The sequence below is a fragment of the Buteo buteo genome, chromosome 6 (assembly GCF_964188355.1).
Source record: "Buteo buteo chromosome 6, bButBut1.hap1.1, whole genome shotgun sequence".
NCBI lineage: Eukaryota > Metazoa > Chordata > Aves > Accipitriformes > Accipitridae > Buteo > Buteo buteo.
In genome coordinates, this window is record NC_134176.1 from 10,432,232 (window position 1) to 10,449,267 (window position 17,036).

At 44.5% G+C, this 17,036-nt stretch overlaps 1 protein-coding gene across 4 annotated transcripts in view; it reads left to right on the top strand.

The window, feature by feature from the left end:
* The first annotated feature begins 350 nt into the window (after positions 1–350).
* Positions 351–17,036, top strand: part of AKT1 (AKT serine/threonine kinase 1) — a 74,744-nt gene continuing 58,058 nt past the window's right edge. Inside the window, exons 1-3 of one of the 4 annotated variants that reach the window (XM_075029705.1) lie at positions 566–1,007; positions 2,164–2,238; positions 7,857–8,034. In XM_075029705.1, coding sequence (XP_074885806.1) covers positions 7,989–8,034 — 46 coding nt within the window. In that variant the 5' untranslated portion in view covers positions 566–1,007; positions 2,164–2,238; positions 7,857–7,988. Of the gene's footprint in view, positions 502–565; positions 1,008–2,163; positions 2,239–7,856; positions 8,035–17,036 lie in introns of those variants that run through there. The other 3 variants (XM_075029704.1, XM_075029703.1, XM_075029706.1) reach the window with 3 other exon arrangements.

Here is a 17,036-nt window from a genome sequence, read left to right on the forward strand (position 1 = left end):
GAAATGCCGGGCGGCGGGGTCGGGCGCCTGTTTTTTGGGGGTAAATCGTCCACGCTCCGGGCACCAGGCTCCTAAGGCTGGGCGGCTTCCCGCAGGGCCCGGTGAGGAAAGGCCACATCACCTCACGGGGCACGGCGTCCCAAACGCCCGGGTCAAGGGGCCGGCGCGGGACCCCACCGCCGGGCCGTCCCGGGGCCAGGCCGCGCCGGGGGCCCGGAAACGCCGCCCTCGGGGCCTGGGGCCGGCCTGGCGGGTGGGCGGAGGGGGGCGGCGGCGGCGGCAGCGGGGGGGGGGGGCCGGGCCGGCGGGCGCTGCCCCGCCGCGCTGAGGGGAGCTCGGAGGGCGGCGAGGCCCTCGGCGGCGAACCCCCCCCAGACCCCCTACGTCCTGCCCGCCCCCCCCCCCCCCTTCACCGGGGAGCGGAGCGGCGCGGCCCCCTCAGCGCGGCGGGCGGGAAGCGGCGCGGCGGCGGTAGGACCCGGCGGCCGCTCCCCGGAGGATGTGAGCGAGCGCCGCGGAGACGCGTGTGGGACGAGCCCGGCCCCGGCTGCGGGAGCTCGGCCCGGTGGCGTGGGGGGGGGCGGCGGCGGCGGTTGCGGGGGGGGCTGCTTGAGCGAGGCGAGGGGCGGCCTCCCCCCCCCCCCACCCCTCCCGGCCGGAGGCAGGGCGGCGGCGGGGACGAGGCGGAGCGGCGGGGAAGGCAAGCCGGCAGCCGGAGCGGGCGTGTGAGCCCCATGGGCCGAGCGCCTGCGAGAGGGGGAGGAGGAGCCGCCCCGCCGCCCGCCGCCCGGGGATGGTGAGGAGGCGGCGGCTGCCGGGAGCCCAGTGAGGCCTTCGCTCGGCACCCGCCGGAGAGCCCGCCTCGCCAGCCTCCCCCTTCCCCCCCGCTCGCTCGCTCGCTCGCTGGCTCGCTCCCCCCTTCCCTCCCCTTCCCCTGCCCCCCTCCCCGGCTCCCTTTCCCTGCCGCCGCCACCCTCCCATCACCTCCTCCCCGGGGCTCCAGCCATGTAAGTGACCCGCTCCCCCGGCTGGGAAGGGCTGGGGGAAGGAAGCGACGGGGACGGGGCCTGCTCCGCTCGGCCGCGCCGTGCCGGGCCGTGCCCGCCGCATTGTGCCGGCCCGGGAGGGGAGGGGAAGGGAAGGGAGCGGGGGGCGGCCGCCCTCCGCCTTCCCCGGGCGGCGGCCGCTGACCCACCTAGGCCGCGGCGGCGGGTGGGGGGCTGCCCCACGGCCCCCCTCCCGGGGCACGGCCGGGCTGCGGCGCCCCGGGGCGGCCGGGTGAGGTTGGGGGGGGGAAGCCGAGGGGGGCCGGGCTGCGGGCGGCCCCCGGTCAGCGTCCTGCCGGCGGGCCCGGGGCGGACAGGAAGCCGTTGGCTGCCCCGGGATGCGGTGGGTGAGAGGGGCGGCGGGGCGGGGGGCTCCCCCCGGCGGCCCTCGGGCCGGCCCCGGCTCCCTCGGAGCCACGGCCCTTCCAGCGCCGGCGGGGCGGGGGGGGCTGGGGCCGCTCGGGACCTGCCCGAGCATCCCCCGGGGAAACGGGGGTGGCGGGGAGGGGGGTGTGCGTATTTCTAAAACTGTGGCAAATAAAGTCGCCAAGTGCTCCCACCCCCCCGCCTTCTCCCACCTCACCCGCCCCCATTTTCTCCCCTTGTCTTCTGTAGCCGCGTTGTTCAGCCCAGCTCCGCTTTGCGGACCACTGAGTGTTTGCCGACGGGGGTGAGATTATCTCCGTGGGCATTTGGCGTGTGTAGGTGGCTGTGCAGCGTTTGTGGACTTGATTTTTTTTTTTTTTTTTTTAGTCGTGTTTTGCAGAGCTGTAGGGAGCTGTCTGCAGATGCCCCCTTGCCCCCCCCCCCCCCCCCCCCGGTGAAATTCTGCAGTTGTCGAAATGTTCTTGGAGACTTCTAGGACTTTTGCTCCTGTTTCTTTATAAAACACATAATTATAATCAAGTATATGAATGTGCTGGGACTTTTTATATATTTTACTGACAGTATGCTACTGATGCTAATGCAGCTTGCACCTTATCGGTATCTCCCCCTCCTCCCGCCCCCCCCAGGGAAAGTATTTAACTGTTTTTCTTTATGCTTTGTTTTCCTACCACCACTAACATATAAGAAGCAAATCCCTGATTTGCTCTTGTTTGTTTTATTTATACCACAGGAGGGATGTACATTTCAAAATACAGTTATAAAGGGGAGTTACTAACACTTAATTCAGAAGAATATTTGTTTACAGGTAAATAAATTTGACATACTGCATGACTAGTAATTACTTTTATGTAGTAGTTAATTTCCTGATGACAGCCACAACATTTGTCTGAGTTAACAGATTTAAAGACACTGTGGAACTGCCTTTGATTTTTGTAAATAGGAGAGTTTTTGTTGTGTGCAGTGTTTGTAGAACTGTTTTTGGTGTGCAGCAGCGCTAAATCAAATTTAAGAATTGATCCAATGTCTACAAGTTAACTTGTAGCTCCAGCATTCACTTGCTGGCTTATAAAAACGTCCTGTAAGTGATTACATTAAGAATTAAATAGGTTCATGACTGACTTGATTTGTTTGGGGACAGAACAAAACTTCTGTTATAAATACTTTAAAATGGAATTTGATTAAATGCATCTCAAGTTGGTACAGAAGTTCTGAGCAGCACAGTTCTTAAATTATATGAGCATAAACTGTAAAAGGACTTGTTCTTGTTTGGGAACATAAAGAGGATTTTGTCTGGGCTGTGTCTTTGACAGAGAGGGTATGAAGAAGTCTCTTTTCTGCCATCACTCAGTTTTGAAATAGGCAGCTTAGTTTGCCCTATCAAACTGTAGTTGTGGTTGCAGCTTGGACAGCTGGATGTCGTAACTCTGGCCCCTCACCTGAACAATATTAACCTCCTGTCTATTGATCAGCAAAGGCATGAGAGCACAAGTATTGCAAATTACAGTTTCCTAAACCTAGATTAGGCTAACAGATTGAAAGAAAAGTGGATGCGACTTTAGAGATTTTCTTTTTCTCTGCTTACCATTTTCCATATAGCTTGGTATCAGAGAACCCTTTCAGAACCTTGTGATAAGCTGCACTTGCTGCCATGAAATACCAGTTTAGTGGTGGTGTCATTCAACACAGAACATTAATAGCAAGTACTAGTGACCACACCTAACTCGTGGCCCACAGTGCATTTTTGTAAAGTAAGCTAAGATGCTGGAACAACCTGGTCCTTCTAAGCTTTCTTGAAAGCTGTCTGCCCAGATTTGGTAACTGGGTCACGGTGCGAAGCTACTGCAGGCTTAGTGGGCCTTGACTGCCTTGGAACCGCTGCTGCTCCTGTGAAACACCCAAGGCAGGATTTGCATAATGCAGGAGATGTACTTCACTGGTCAAAGCCTGGTGGGAACACCTATCTGTATGCTCCACTTGAAACGTTGGCTGGTGCCCAACTTTATTGTGTCTGTGCTGTTCAGGTGCAATTGGCTGTCAGCTGTGAGCTCACATGGGGATCTGGGATCTACTGTGGGAAGAGAACTTAGGTTGCTCATGATATCCCATGTAATGGGCCCAAACACACACCCCTTTGCCCTGCTCCAGTTCCTGTGTGTTTTATCTGCTCTCAGGACAGCATCATGTGGCCAAGGTAGGCAAACATGGGCAGCTGGATCCTCTTGCTTGGTCCTGCTGCTGTACATTATAAGAACATTAGGGCTCAGGGTGTCCTGGGGGCATCAGGACTGTGCCACACCAGGGCGGTGGGCATTGGTAGCTGGTGGCGTGATGGGCAAAGTGGTAGTCCAGGAGCACGCTTCGCTGCAACCTGCTTTCTTTCTGATCTGGGCTAACTGTTACAGGCTGGACACAGTCTAACATGCCAGGTGAGGCAGCAGCAGGACCGAGGTTGGTGGGTCTGATCCTCCTTCAGTCTCTTGCTTACTCTCACTCATTTAGGACGAGAGGAAATGGCCTTAAGTTGCGGCAAGGGAGATTTAGGTTAGATATTAGGAAAAATTTCTTTACTGAGAGGGTTGTCAGACATTGGAGTAGGCTGCCCAGGGAAGTGGTTGAGTCACCATCCTTGGAGGGATTCAAAAAGCGAGTAGACAGGGTACTCCAGAGCATGGTTTAGTGGGCAGTTAGACTTGAAGGTCTTTTCCAATGTAAATGATTCTATGATTCTAAGATGAGGTGATTACCATAGATGCTCCTGCATCCTGTAAGCTTACATTTTAGCCTTCACCGTTATGGAAGAATTCCTTTTCTTCCTGCTCTGCTTTAGGTTGTGAGTAGAAACGAATATAAAATTTCATCTTGGAAGGAGGACGAGGAGGACAGATATCTCTTGATTTTGTAGAGACAAAAGAAGGTGAGCATAATAAATGGAAGAGAAGGAGCTCTAACGCGACTCACCCGAATACGGAAAAGACTGTTCTGCTCCACCTTCTGTTGGTCGGTTGGTTTGACTGACTCCTTAAAGCAGGTTTCGCTGCTGCAGTGCCTAGGGAAGTGAGTTATCTCATTGTTTATGAAGAAGTTAATAACCTTTAAGGAACATAGGCGTAAAACCAGCGTCACCATGATACGATGCTGATGTCACGCTATTCATGATTTACTGCACTTCAGCCGCGTGAAGAATACTTTGGTATTGAAAAAGGTATTATAGAAATGCATATTGAAAAACAAGCAAACAGAAGGCTAAGAGAAAGACGGAGTTGTTTAGCTTTTGACAGCATTCAGTCATGTGCAGACACAGGCTGGAGCAGCCAGGTCATACTTACCTCAGATGCCCTCAGTTTACTGGGAACCATTCCTAGATGGCCATAAATGAGGACTGTAATCATTCCTTTTTTTTTATTATTTTTTTCTTTCCCCTGTAAGGATTTTATGGAAAAGGAACTTTCTCTGGTTTACGCATCTTCAGTAGTACGTTGACCTGTAGTTAACTTGCTCTTCTATTCCGAGAAATTACTCTTACTTGCTGCCACTGTCTTCAATAGCTTCTTTTACTAAAATAGATATATTAGGCACAGCTTGAAAGTGTGTTTTAAAATATACCAGATAGAGCGGGTTTGCTGCTGTTGGAGCGGTGTCTATGGACATCTTGTTGGACAGCGAGAAGGGATCTGCAGCTCTTTGCAGTGTGAAGAAAAAATAGCTTAAGTTCCTCCTTATAAAATAAGCGCTCTGGCATAGCTGACTGAAGGACCAAGGCAGAGCCCATGCTGCAGGTTGGTGTCAGGGAATGTTTAGTGTTTTCCCACTTCCTTGCGCTGTGCTACCCAATCTTCTGTGCATGGCTCCTTTATAATACCCTCTTCTACTCCCTTCACCACCCCTCTCCCTTTGAAGCGGATGGGCAGATAAAGACATATCCCTGATAGCAGGGCTGCAGTAGCAAGTGGGCAGTGTTTCGTGGGTAGAAATTGTAGGGAAAAGGCAGTCCAAACTTTCTGGACACCACAGAGAGTAGAAAAAGTAGTTCCTCTGAACTTTGGGTTTCTTTGTTGATCTGCTTTTTTGGGCTGTATTGTCATTCAAATTCAGATTATGAGATGACAGTTTAGCCGATGAGCAGGAGGCTGCAAAGTGGTAATCTTGGCAAGCATTAACCCAGAAAAACCTGAGTAAGTTAGCTGCAGATTGCAGAATTTTGGGCCTTCGTGCTTTTTTCTGCTTTTAATAAGAGGATTGCCCTTTCTACAGACTAATTTGGCTCGTAGCTTCCTTCTTTATGTATGGTTATTGAAAAGGATATTGATTGATCATTGCAGCTACATCGCTGAATTCAAGATGCAGAGGTAGGTTGCACAGTTCCTGCGTTCTGTTACAGCACAACATTAGAAGCGTTAACTTTCACAGCTGGGTGTTGCATTTCCAGACGTAAGCTGTGATAATCTTAGGGGTTTTGTTCAACACTTTGCAAATGGCTCGATGCTTAAACGAAGCCTCTAAATGAGGTCTAGCCTCCTCTTGACATCAACAAGTAAGTCTAGCTCGCATGACTATTGTGCATGCAATTTTGAAAGGAGAATGAAAGCCTGCTGTGTTTGTCAGGTTCTGTCCTAATTGTTCTGGAGCTAAAGGAGTTTGTTCCAAGGTAACTCTGGCAGCTCTGGGTTACTGGTCTCTATTCTCATATTTATTTGTGAAATCAAGGAATTCTTACGCGTCGCTTGTTCAATGTAATTTTTTGTTTTCCCTCCCTCAGGCAAATGTCTTGTCTGTTTCTTGGAGTTGGTAATTATAACCAGTGAGATATGGCAGATTTGTAATGTAGAACCCCTGCCCCCCCCCCCCCCCCCCCCGCCTTGTTTCTGGGGAAAAACTAGAAAATAAAGTGTTACTGGAAAAGCTGAGGAATAGTGATAAACAGTGAAAGTTCACAGGCAAAGGATCAGGAGAATGACCTTGTTTCTCCCAGTCCGTTTCTGCTGGCAGTGATGGAACTTGTTCAAGTTTGACCTTGCTTTGAAGGCTGCCCATTTCAGAGCACTGGTGATGTATGGTACAGAGCCCTCTGTCTCAGCTGGGGTTTGAATTCTAGGTTGGATTCATTTTGACCACCTGTTTCTTCCATCCAGGGTTGTGTCTTAGTGAGTTATGGGGAATTAGTTGCTTTTTAATCTAGTTTCTGATGGATGGCTATCACCTGCATGCTCTGAGATAATTGATGCACGCGTGCCAAATGCATGCAGAGATGGTGTATATTTGTTAGGTGGGAATGTAATATCTTTGTGGTTGGAGAGAGACTCCAGTAAAAGCCAGGTCTTTGGTGGCAGGTTACAAATGCTGCTGGGTTTTGTTTTATTAGACTTCTTGGTTACTGCTGGGAATTTGTCACCAATTACGTTTTTTGATCACCCAAGTAATACCGAATTGAATGGCAGTATGGACACTTCGGAGAGCACAGAAGTCGTTAAAGAAAAACAAACAGAGAACATTTGTACCATAAGCGGAAAAATAATCAGATTCAATTTGGAAAAATAATAAAAGCTAATGCATTTGGGAAGAGATTACTTTCAATGAGGGAGAGAAATGTGAAGAGCATTTCTGTGGTAGTCAGCCACGAGCTAGACACATTTTCAATATGATATGGCAATTTTGAGCTATTTAGATAGGGACTTCATCTCATAAAGCAGAAGGGTAAAAATCCTAAGTTTTACTTAGGTGTATTTCATTGTGAGAAAGACAGCAGCAAACTGCAGGGAAGAGCAGTAAAATTGATCAGGGTGCTATAAGGGCTGATTTAGGATAACAGAAAGGTATGTGAGTTTACCTGAGATTCTCTGTATACCTCTAGGAGAGGTAGGAGTTTTAAAAATTGAAGGTAGAGAAGACACTTTTTGGGGAGTCGAGATCTGAGCGGGATTAACAGGGATGATGCTGAAGGTAGGAAAATCTGAAGCAGAGTATTGGGAATTTTTACTGTCAGAGGTTTATCTTGAGGATGATAGTTGATAGACTGCTATACCAGGCTGTAAAGAAACCTTCAAAAAGAGCTTCTGGAAGTCGTCTTAACAGGAAATATCATTGTTGAGAGTGAGGTGGTATTGGAAAGATGGAGCTCTACTGGGCAATGTCTTGCATCTACCTCTAATCCAGACAGTGTCTGGTGATGTTGTGAATCTGCCCATGATCAACCTGCTTGGTGAAGAAGCAGGACTTTAGCAAGCACATATTTTGGCACCTCTACCCGCCAAGATGTAAAAATCCTTGTGAAGAGCTAAGCCGTCATTCAGGATTTGTAATAATAATAATAAAAAAAAAAACCCAAACCAACAACCCAGCAATGAAAGCTAGTCCCTGTTCTATACCTTACTGTACACATGTGACATGCTTCAAAATGATGGTGCGCTCTTCTTTTGATCCTTTTAGAAATAGCTGAGAAGGAGAAAAACGGAAAAAAAAAACCCCATCCCTTTTGTGGAACCTTCTGCGGGAGTTCAGGAATTTCAACAGAGTGATCTTTTGGCATAAACTGGTTTTTCAAGAGACATTCCTGCCATTATGAATGAAGTAGCAATAGTGAAGGAAGGGTGGCTTCACAAACGAGGTAAGTGTCTCTTTGCTTCAGGACAGTAGATTGACTTTCTCTCGTGCGGTTATCTGTCCTTTAGCAGCAGCATATCTTCAAATAGTCCATTATTTTCCCATTCACCCTAATGGGAAACAGCATATAAGGAGCGTGCATGATTTTCTCTCAAGTTTGAGAAAATGCACGTGTAAGGGGTCTTCTTTGGGTGCGTGTGTGTGCGTGCGTGTGCACTGACAACTGTGTCAACTGCTTTGAAAATTATGATAAAGATAGCAACTGAGGAGATGCTACTTAGAGTGTTAAAGGTTAAACTGCAGCAAGTTGTTTCAGTTTATATATAAGTCTAGTTTTTCTTTCTGTGTTAGAAGATAAAATTGTCTTGAGGTGAATCTTCATGTGAATGGTGGAAAATACGCCTGTATTTTGTGAGCGATGCAGTGCTCTTGCAGAGTCTTGCTACAGAATGTGCTATTTTGTTTGTGTCGAACCGCACTTGGTACCAGTGTCCTAGACAGGAAGAATAGCCTTGAGTTTGTGCACTCTGTGCATTTCTGTTGTACCACTAATGATACTTGATTTTTATAAAAAGTCTTTATTCTTGACTGGGTGGCGAAACTGAAATAACAGAGTCATGTGTACCATTACGCTTTTTGCATTCTTGAATGTTTTATTCCCAAAACAGTGGGTTTATTATTTTTTTGGGGGGTAGGAGGCTGATTGTTTTCAAGTACGACAGCATTGCTCCTATAAGTTACTTGACTTACCTGTTTCTTTGTATTCTACTATCATTTCTTGGAAAGGAGAGAGCAGTGTAGGTACTTTCCATAATATCATCATTTTTTTGGACCAAAACCAGAATCTGTGTACTCCACCAGTAGGGAAGCTCGCGTGGTTCTGCAGACTCAGGATTTTTCTAGAGGGTTTGCAACAACTTGCCTGAAGGTGCAAAGGTGTAGCATAATTATTTTTGGAAGAAAATGGAAATACGTTATCATAACCTTGATAAAGGCTGATGGTACTTCTGCAACAATAAGAAATTTCTAAGAATTTAGGAAACGTGTTGATAATCCGTGTTTTAAAAGGGTGGAAACGTATTTCTAACAGCTGGATATGCAGCTTAGTTTAGCAAATTGTCTGATGCTTGATGTAAAAATGTTTTGATAAAGTTTTTTCTGTTTTTTTGTTGTTGTTGTTGTTGTTCTGGTTTATTTCAGTTAGAAATGCCTTTCCACTCAGTATTTTAAATAACTCGTTTGATAATTCTGGTGTACCCAGGCTACCTTGTTCTGACAAAGTATCTGAGAATTATGCTGTGTTTGGATAAAATAGGAGAAAGAAACACAGAATTATGCTTCCTATTCCCATTTATTAATCTAGAAACTCTTCAAATCAGAGAGATATGTTTTTAGTTTTAAATGATGTTTTTAGGCTGAGGGTTTTTTTAACCATCTATTGTTACAATTCTTTCTGCACTTACCTGTAACTTTAAAAAAATTATTTTGTTATTTTGAGGAGCACTGTACAAAAATCTGGGGGAGAAACGTTTATTTTAAAAAGTATGAAAACGGAATTGTGTTGTCAGGATGATTCAGAGACAGATGTGTCTGAAACTTTAAAACAGTCGTGTTTTATTTCAAGCTTGTCCATATTTACTCTGGAGAATTGAATTTTCATTGTTTCTACGATTATGATAAAGCTACTTTCAAGTAAGGAGACCTCTGGAGGAGGTCTTAGTAAAAGATGCTCTGATCTGATTTTTTTTTTTTTAAATTACCTTAGAGGAACAGATTACTATCTGATGGTTTGCTGATAATATTATGATGAGATTATCTGCTGAACACTTTCCCATTTCCAAAATGTTACTCTGCATGTTCTGCATATTTGAGACTGCAAATTTGTGCCCGAACGCCCAAACTCTTAAAAGATTTCTTGGTGTTTTTTGGATGCCAGGTTTCCTAATCTTTTTAACCTGTTCCCCAATGCCTTTTTGCCTTCTTGGTATGTGCCATGACACCTATTTCATTCTACTTCATTGACTTTGCAACTGTTAATTTGGCATTGTCCATGTGAGGAGGGTTTTAGAAAGCAGTGCTATCTCTCCTCCTCAGCTTGCCAGTGTGTCAGCTCTGTTACTCTCTTGGTTTTTGTAGCTGTTTTGGGATCAGTTGACAGATTCAGTTCTTTTGGCTGGGGGTGCTTCTAGGGGGAACTGATCCACTGGTGTGTGTGTTCTGTAAAGGATTTTTTTTTTTTTTTAAATTATCTGCATTTATTGCCAGACTCTATCAGTTTGCTGGCTCTGCAAGATCAAGTGCTTCAACCACAGAATGTTTCCAAAACTGATGTCTGATACTGTGAGCTTCTGAAGTTAAGGCATAAACAGTAATTACTGCAGGGAGGGACTGCTAAAGGAGGATTTTAGATATAGGAAATGTATATTGTTTGTCTTTTGGATCATTTATAAAACCGAAGGTTGCACTGCATGTGTTCTTTAAAGATTCTAGGGCCCTCCACATGCAAATATTTTAAGTAGTGACTGGCCGAAATCCAGATTGGGCAATGATGTTCTCTCTACCTAACGTTCCCGCATAGCTTTGGTTGGATATGGTGTCTCTTAGTTCATGTCCTGAGCAGTTGAACAGCATGGCTGTGTGTAGTTAAACAGTTGCTACATCTCACCCCAGCAGTGGCTTAATTTTGGTGGTTTTAATGATTTGTGTATGTATAAATCAGGCTGCAAAGTGCTCTGGAGCCCTTCTGGATGGCAGGTGTATATAAGCATAAAGCTGTCATTAGCAGGAGCAGGTGTTTTGTTCTGGCAGGGAAATAGCAGGGCTTTCTAGAATTGTGGGGTTGTTTTCTTCTGTCAGCATGCTTTACATTTCTGTTTTTGTTTCCAAGATTAAAAACACAAATGGAGAAATGAAATTAAACATCACTGCCTGGCCGAGAGCTCTTGGCAGTTCTGTTGGTTGCTTAAAGGAAGCTCTACTTCCAGTAGCGCAGATGTTTGTGCAGGGGCCAGAGTCATCTCCATGACATGTCTAACCTCAACCAGGCAGAAGCAGAAGAATTCATGAATGAACTTTTTTTTCCCCCCTTTTCCCTGTTGGCAGTGCTTGGTGCTGTTACTCTAATCACAGTGAGGTGGTAGACTCTTGTGTGAAGACGGAAACAGTAGTTAAAATACTAAACGCTCTTTGCATGACTGAGTGGCTGAAGTGTTCCAGCACACATGTAGAAAATGTGAAGAAACTCAGACTTGGGGTTGGTGTATTGTATGGGTATGTCCAGAATATATAGTCCCTGGTTGTGTTATTTTGAAGGTTTGTTCAGTGGGAAAGGATGAGGGAAATGGGTTGATGCAGAGGTGCTATAGTTGTGACTGAATATGAGGGGGGAAGGAGAAAACTATCTGCCCAAATTGCTGCTTGTTGAGTTCTGAGATTGCAGGTTTTCTGGATGTATGTCATGAGTACCCTTAATTTTGGTTGTGTATCGTGTAACTTTTTGGATAAAAGAGGTATGCCTGAGTGTATTTTATTTACTTTACAGATCCATTTTAAAGGTCTCATTGGATTTTTTGCATCTTTCTGCTCTGGTCCCTGTTTATAAAGGTCCTTCTATTGTCTTCAGTCTTCATCCTGTGTGGTTTTTTTTTTTTTTTTTTAGTCTTTCTGCAAGGCTAACAAAGAGGGGGATTGTGCGTTTTGATACTCTGTCATCTCTGTCTTCCCTAGTATGTCCGGTTTTCTTATTAGGGCATAAACTCATATGGAAAAAGGAGTCTTTTGGAGGCAGGGAAAGAGGGGGAGGGAAAAATGTACACTGACATTTAAAAAAGGAAATAGAAATCTCGATTTCTCACTCTGAGAACTCTGAAGCAATTATAAGCAGCAGGAGAGACCTGTGTATTCATTAATATTTAGCAGCAAATATGGAGCTACATTTGCTTTTGTTTTTACGTAGTACATAAACACCACACAGTAATTTTGACTGTGAAAGCCAGAACACGTCCTCCAAATGTCAATTTGTGTGGACTTTAGGCAGGTAAAACTATTTGCATGGTTGGGAGTCTGCCTTCCAAGCTGATCAAAATTAGTAGAGGTCCTTAAATAAGAAATTACACAAAAAATACTTATTCCACTTACGGAAATACTACTGATTTTTTTTTTTTTTTTTGGTTAAAGAATTATTTCTGTAATGAAATGGAGTGATAACAGATATCCTAATAAATAACCAGTAGTCCATTGTGATTTGTCTTTCTATAGCTTCATTGCATAAAATGAATGCAGGATCCATATGTAAAATACAGGCCAGGAATCAAATGCTGATTGTTGCTCTTTTAACTTTCTCTAGCAGAATAGTTCTGATGGTGAACTTTAGCTTTGTTACTTTGAGCACAGGTTCATACTTTCAGTATTCTGTTTAGTATGAATCAAAACAGGATCTTATGAGGTATGACCAGAAGTTAACTTTTTTTTTTCTTTAAGCCAGTGGGTCTCTTGTGTCACTGTTTTTCTTCACTTCTTCTTTCTTCTCTCTTTTCTGTTCTCACCGTGTTCCCTACCTCTTTTTGTATATATGTGCGTGTGTTATTATTTTTTACCTTGGCTTCTGTGTGTCCCTGGGATGTAGCGGTGCACTTTCTTGATGACCTGTGTAGCCAGAATCTTCAAGGTTCAGATTAGTTCAAGGATCATCTGTCTTTCATGGTATTTCAAAGGAGTGGCTGTGGCACTTGATACAAGGGATCCTAAGACACATCTGAACTCTGAAGATGCCAGCTATAGAGGGCACAGCTGCTTCAGAGAAAAAACTGAGGGGAAGAGGAAAGGTAAGAAACAAGATAGGGGCTGAACAAAGAACAGAGGGGGAAGTTTGTAACAGACGGAAAGAAGCTGATGTTACTTCCAGAGCTGAAGGGTTGGGTTTATAGGGAAATCATTGTTCTTCTTATTGGAACCAAAAGATAAACTGTGTCAATTTGTGGTTTTTCTTTTGTGTCTCTTTTTCAACACAAGGGGCAATAGTTTTGCAATGCTAGGTCTTGGTTGCTTTCATTTTGCTTGCACTGTTCTGGGAAAAGGGGATTGGGGAGGAACCAGGAAATCGTCGACCAATAAATCTGACCTTGATGGTAGGCAAGATGCTAGAGACATTAAGAAAGGATGAGATCACAAAACATCTGGAGAAATATGAGCTGATAATGGCTAGTCAGCTAGACTTTTGGAGGGTAAATCTCATCTGATGGAATTATTTGTGGAGAGATCATAGGAAGCAGAGTTGGATCCAGTGTACTGTAAAAAGTCTGCTTTGGATGACAGGGAAGTCAGATGCTGAGAATTACCTAGTACAGTGTAACTATACTGTATTACATCTTTGAAAGAGCTAGCATAGCCTGGAGATTGCTCATCTTGCTTCCACTGAGCAGACTACTTAAGTCTTTGACCATCTTTGTTACTTTCCAGTGTCCTTTTAGAAAAGGCTTTCTTCCAGCCACAGCTTCACATTTTTGCAGGGTGAAGTTCAGATGTTTCTTTTTTCAGTAAAAATTACTCCAAAAAAGTTGTTGTTCGAACATTTTCCCCCACCTTTTTTGCAAAATATTTTCAGTTCTTTAGAGATGACATGCTAGGTTAGATGTTTTTCTCTGTGTTTGTAAACTGACTGTCTGGAACTTACATGCGATGTGCAAGTGACACTCTCGCTTTGAATGGCAAAGAGGAAGAGCTCAGATGTTGATGCCCACGTTATTTATGTCAGTCCTAGAAGTTTACTTTCATATTCTGTTTTATTGTACATCTGAAGCGAAACAAACTAGGTCTCAATTTAAGAGTGGGGTAGTGTCATAAATTACTGTTACTTGTCATTAAAAGAGATTTGAGAATGAGGGATCTAGGACATTGCAAGCCCTGTTAAAGTGAGCCTGGGAATGCTTGATACAGTGGATCATGCAGAAACTGCCTGCGTTGGCTTTGATCCTCTTTTTCATGGTTCCTTCGTTTTCAAGAAGGAAAAGGTAGGCCTGTGGTGGTGGTGGGGAAGTTCTCCACGTGTGGTTTTCTGTTCTTTTTTTTCTCTCAGTAGGCATATTGAGAAGTCATCAGGTTTGGATTTAGGAAGGAAGAAGTGCTAAGTGAGTATGCTATTTTGAGGTAAAGAGAGCAAGAGAGTAAAGTTTGCTCGTTGTTCTTGCAGGAGTGGTTTTAGGCAAGGTGCTGTGCCATGCATTTTAAATTTGGTACCTTGTCCTCACTTCAAAATGTCTTCCCCTGCAGCCCCTTTGTGGATGCCAGAAGGTTCCTTCCCTTCCAACATTCCCTCCTGGTGCTCCCCCTGCCTAACCCCCGTCAGTTGCACTCCTTGCCTGTGCTTGCAGCTTCCTCTGCCTAAATTTGCTCTGTGTTACTACTCTTAGCCCTAGACTTTACCATCTGAAAAAGCTGGTGAGGACTTGGATGCTCCTAGAGCAATACATGGTGACATGTAGTGTATCTTTTTTTATCCACTTTTTATGTTACTAATAATTCTCTTAAAAATTAGTGTAGTGGTTGGTCTCAGACTCATTCAGGAAACAAGCCTTAGTATGTATTGGAAAGAGGGATTTGCTGAACATTTGAACAGTTAGTTTGGATGCATTTTAAAAGACAGAGCATTGTAAAAAACCAAACAACTGTCGGCCTTGTGGTTTTTTTCCCCTTTTACATATTGAAGTAATTGATTTACTAAGAAAAAAATTGGTTAAATCTTATTTAAAAAGTAATTTCTCATGGGGGGAAGACAGAGGAGGGGATTATTATTTTCAGATGTATTATGTTGCAGGTACAATGTGCCTCTTAATGGGGGAACAAAAACCAGGAAACTATGTGAGGAAAGAGGAAGAAAAAGAATGGAGAAAGAATAGCACCATATTAGGTGTGAAGTACTGTGCTTCTGTGAGAAATATTTACTGCAACTGAAAGGGGGAAATAAGAAGACCGACTTCGAGTGCAGTTGGAAAACATGTTACAGAACTCTGGGATTATTCTCTCACCTCTTCAAGTTGAGCCAAAAATGTGAAAAAGATAGCTGGTCAAACAATATTGTGAAATTTGTCAATTTATTCAAAAGTGCATGGTCGTATTTGAGGACAGCAGAGGTAAACAATCATCACAGACTGTGGGCAAGTCAGTTACTGTTTTCCTGAGTCTCTTGGGCGAGTAAGGAGAGCGTGTTTTGAAGTGCTGTCCAAAGCTCAGGCCTTTGATGAACTGCATGTAGAAATACACTTTGGAGTCAGTGGTTCTGTGCATGACTGCAGTGGTATTTTGTGCTAATATTGAGACTGAGTGCAGCATCTGAATCATTTACGGGGCTTTCAAATCAGTCTCCTCTGCTTGGCGCTTTACTAATGTTCTCTTAATGAGGACCACAGAACATGCATGCCAGAGAAGTGGGTTTTGTGTTGGTCATGAACCATGGCGTTCATAGGAAACACCTGTTTTGGGTGGGAGCTCCAGTCTTAGAATGGGTCGGGTTGGGAGGGACCTTTAAAGATCATCTAGTCAACCCCCCTCTCCCTGGGCAGGGAGATCTTTCACTACATCAGGTTGCTCAAAGCCCCATCCAACCTGACCTTGAACACTTCCAATGATGAGGCGCCCGGAACTTCTCTAGGCAGCCTCTTCCAGTGCTTCACCACGCTCTTAGTAAAGAATTTCTTCCTTATACATATGTAGTCTAAACCTAGTCTCCTGTAGTTTAAAACCATTACCCCGTGTCCTGTCACTATAGGCCCTGGTAAATAGCCTCTGTCAGTCTTTCTTATAAGCCCCTGTTATACATAGAAAGGCCGCAGTAAGGTCTCCCTGGATCCTTCTCTTCTGCAGGCTGAACAGCCCCAACCCTCTCAGCCTGTCTTCGTAGCAGAGTCTTCAAGACAAGCATTAGTGTGCTGATATGAAAGTCTAACTCATGAGGTTGACACTGGTGTTACTTGAATGGACTTCACGTGCTGATGCAGGTCAGGGCTGCTTACAGCAAATCGCTGCTAATTCTCAAATTTTAAGTGCAGCCCTTACATTTGTGGTGACTTTATAAATCAGTTCCCAGCTGTAGAAGTCACAAGATTTTGAAAGTTTTACCCCTTTTTCTTTCTGAAGCAGAGGAGCTTGCTGATCTTCATGATGTAGAAAAAACCTGGAAAACGTAACCTGAGTGCCTTCTTCACAGGTTAGACTAAGGAGAAGAAAAAGAGCTGTTTAGTTACCTTTAAAGAAAAACCTCAGAAAATAGAGGATTTAGAATAATTTGTAATGTGCGTTTTTATTTTTCTGAACTCTTGGCCTTAGCAGTATACCCTACTATTTCTGCAATTTTGTCAAAGGATCTGGGCATCAAGAAGTGCATCCTGATTACACTTCTGAAAGCAAGCGATATGAAAGAATAACTTTAACGTTTTCTGCAAGAGGCTTGACAGGTCTAATGTCTAATAGAAACATACAAATGAAACTATATTTGAACTGCTTTTTCATGCATCAAAATCCAGTTAAACTAAATCTCAAGATTTAAGAGAAAAAAATATTTATTTAAAATTTTTTACGCTGTGTTCCCATATGAGCCTTTGTACATACCATGTTACAGCTGACAATGTAATGCTGCCTTGTTCAAAATGATGTAGTTACACCGGTGTGTAAGATACTTTCACCAAGTTGGGTTTATGCCCTGAAATACAAGGGTACACACTATTTTGTATGTTCTTGCCTATGTTGGAGCTTGACAGTTGGAGTGTCAGTGAAAAGTTATGCCCTTGAACAAACCTGTTAAGCAGTTCAAAATCTATTGTCAGCCTTCTTCATAGCTGCAAAGTGGGAATACTACCTTTTATTTGCTGGTTGCTTTTCAGGGGCTTCCAGGCATGGATTTTCTGGACTGGTGTCTTTTTGTGTGTCAAGCATATCCCTGCGCCTGTCTGTGGTCTGTAAACCTTTTATAAATAGCAGTCAGTTAACTAAATGAAAGCGTTTTCTCTGTAATGC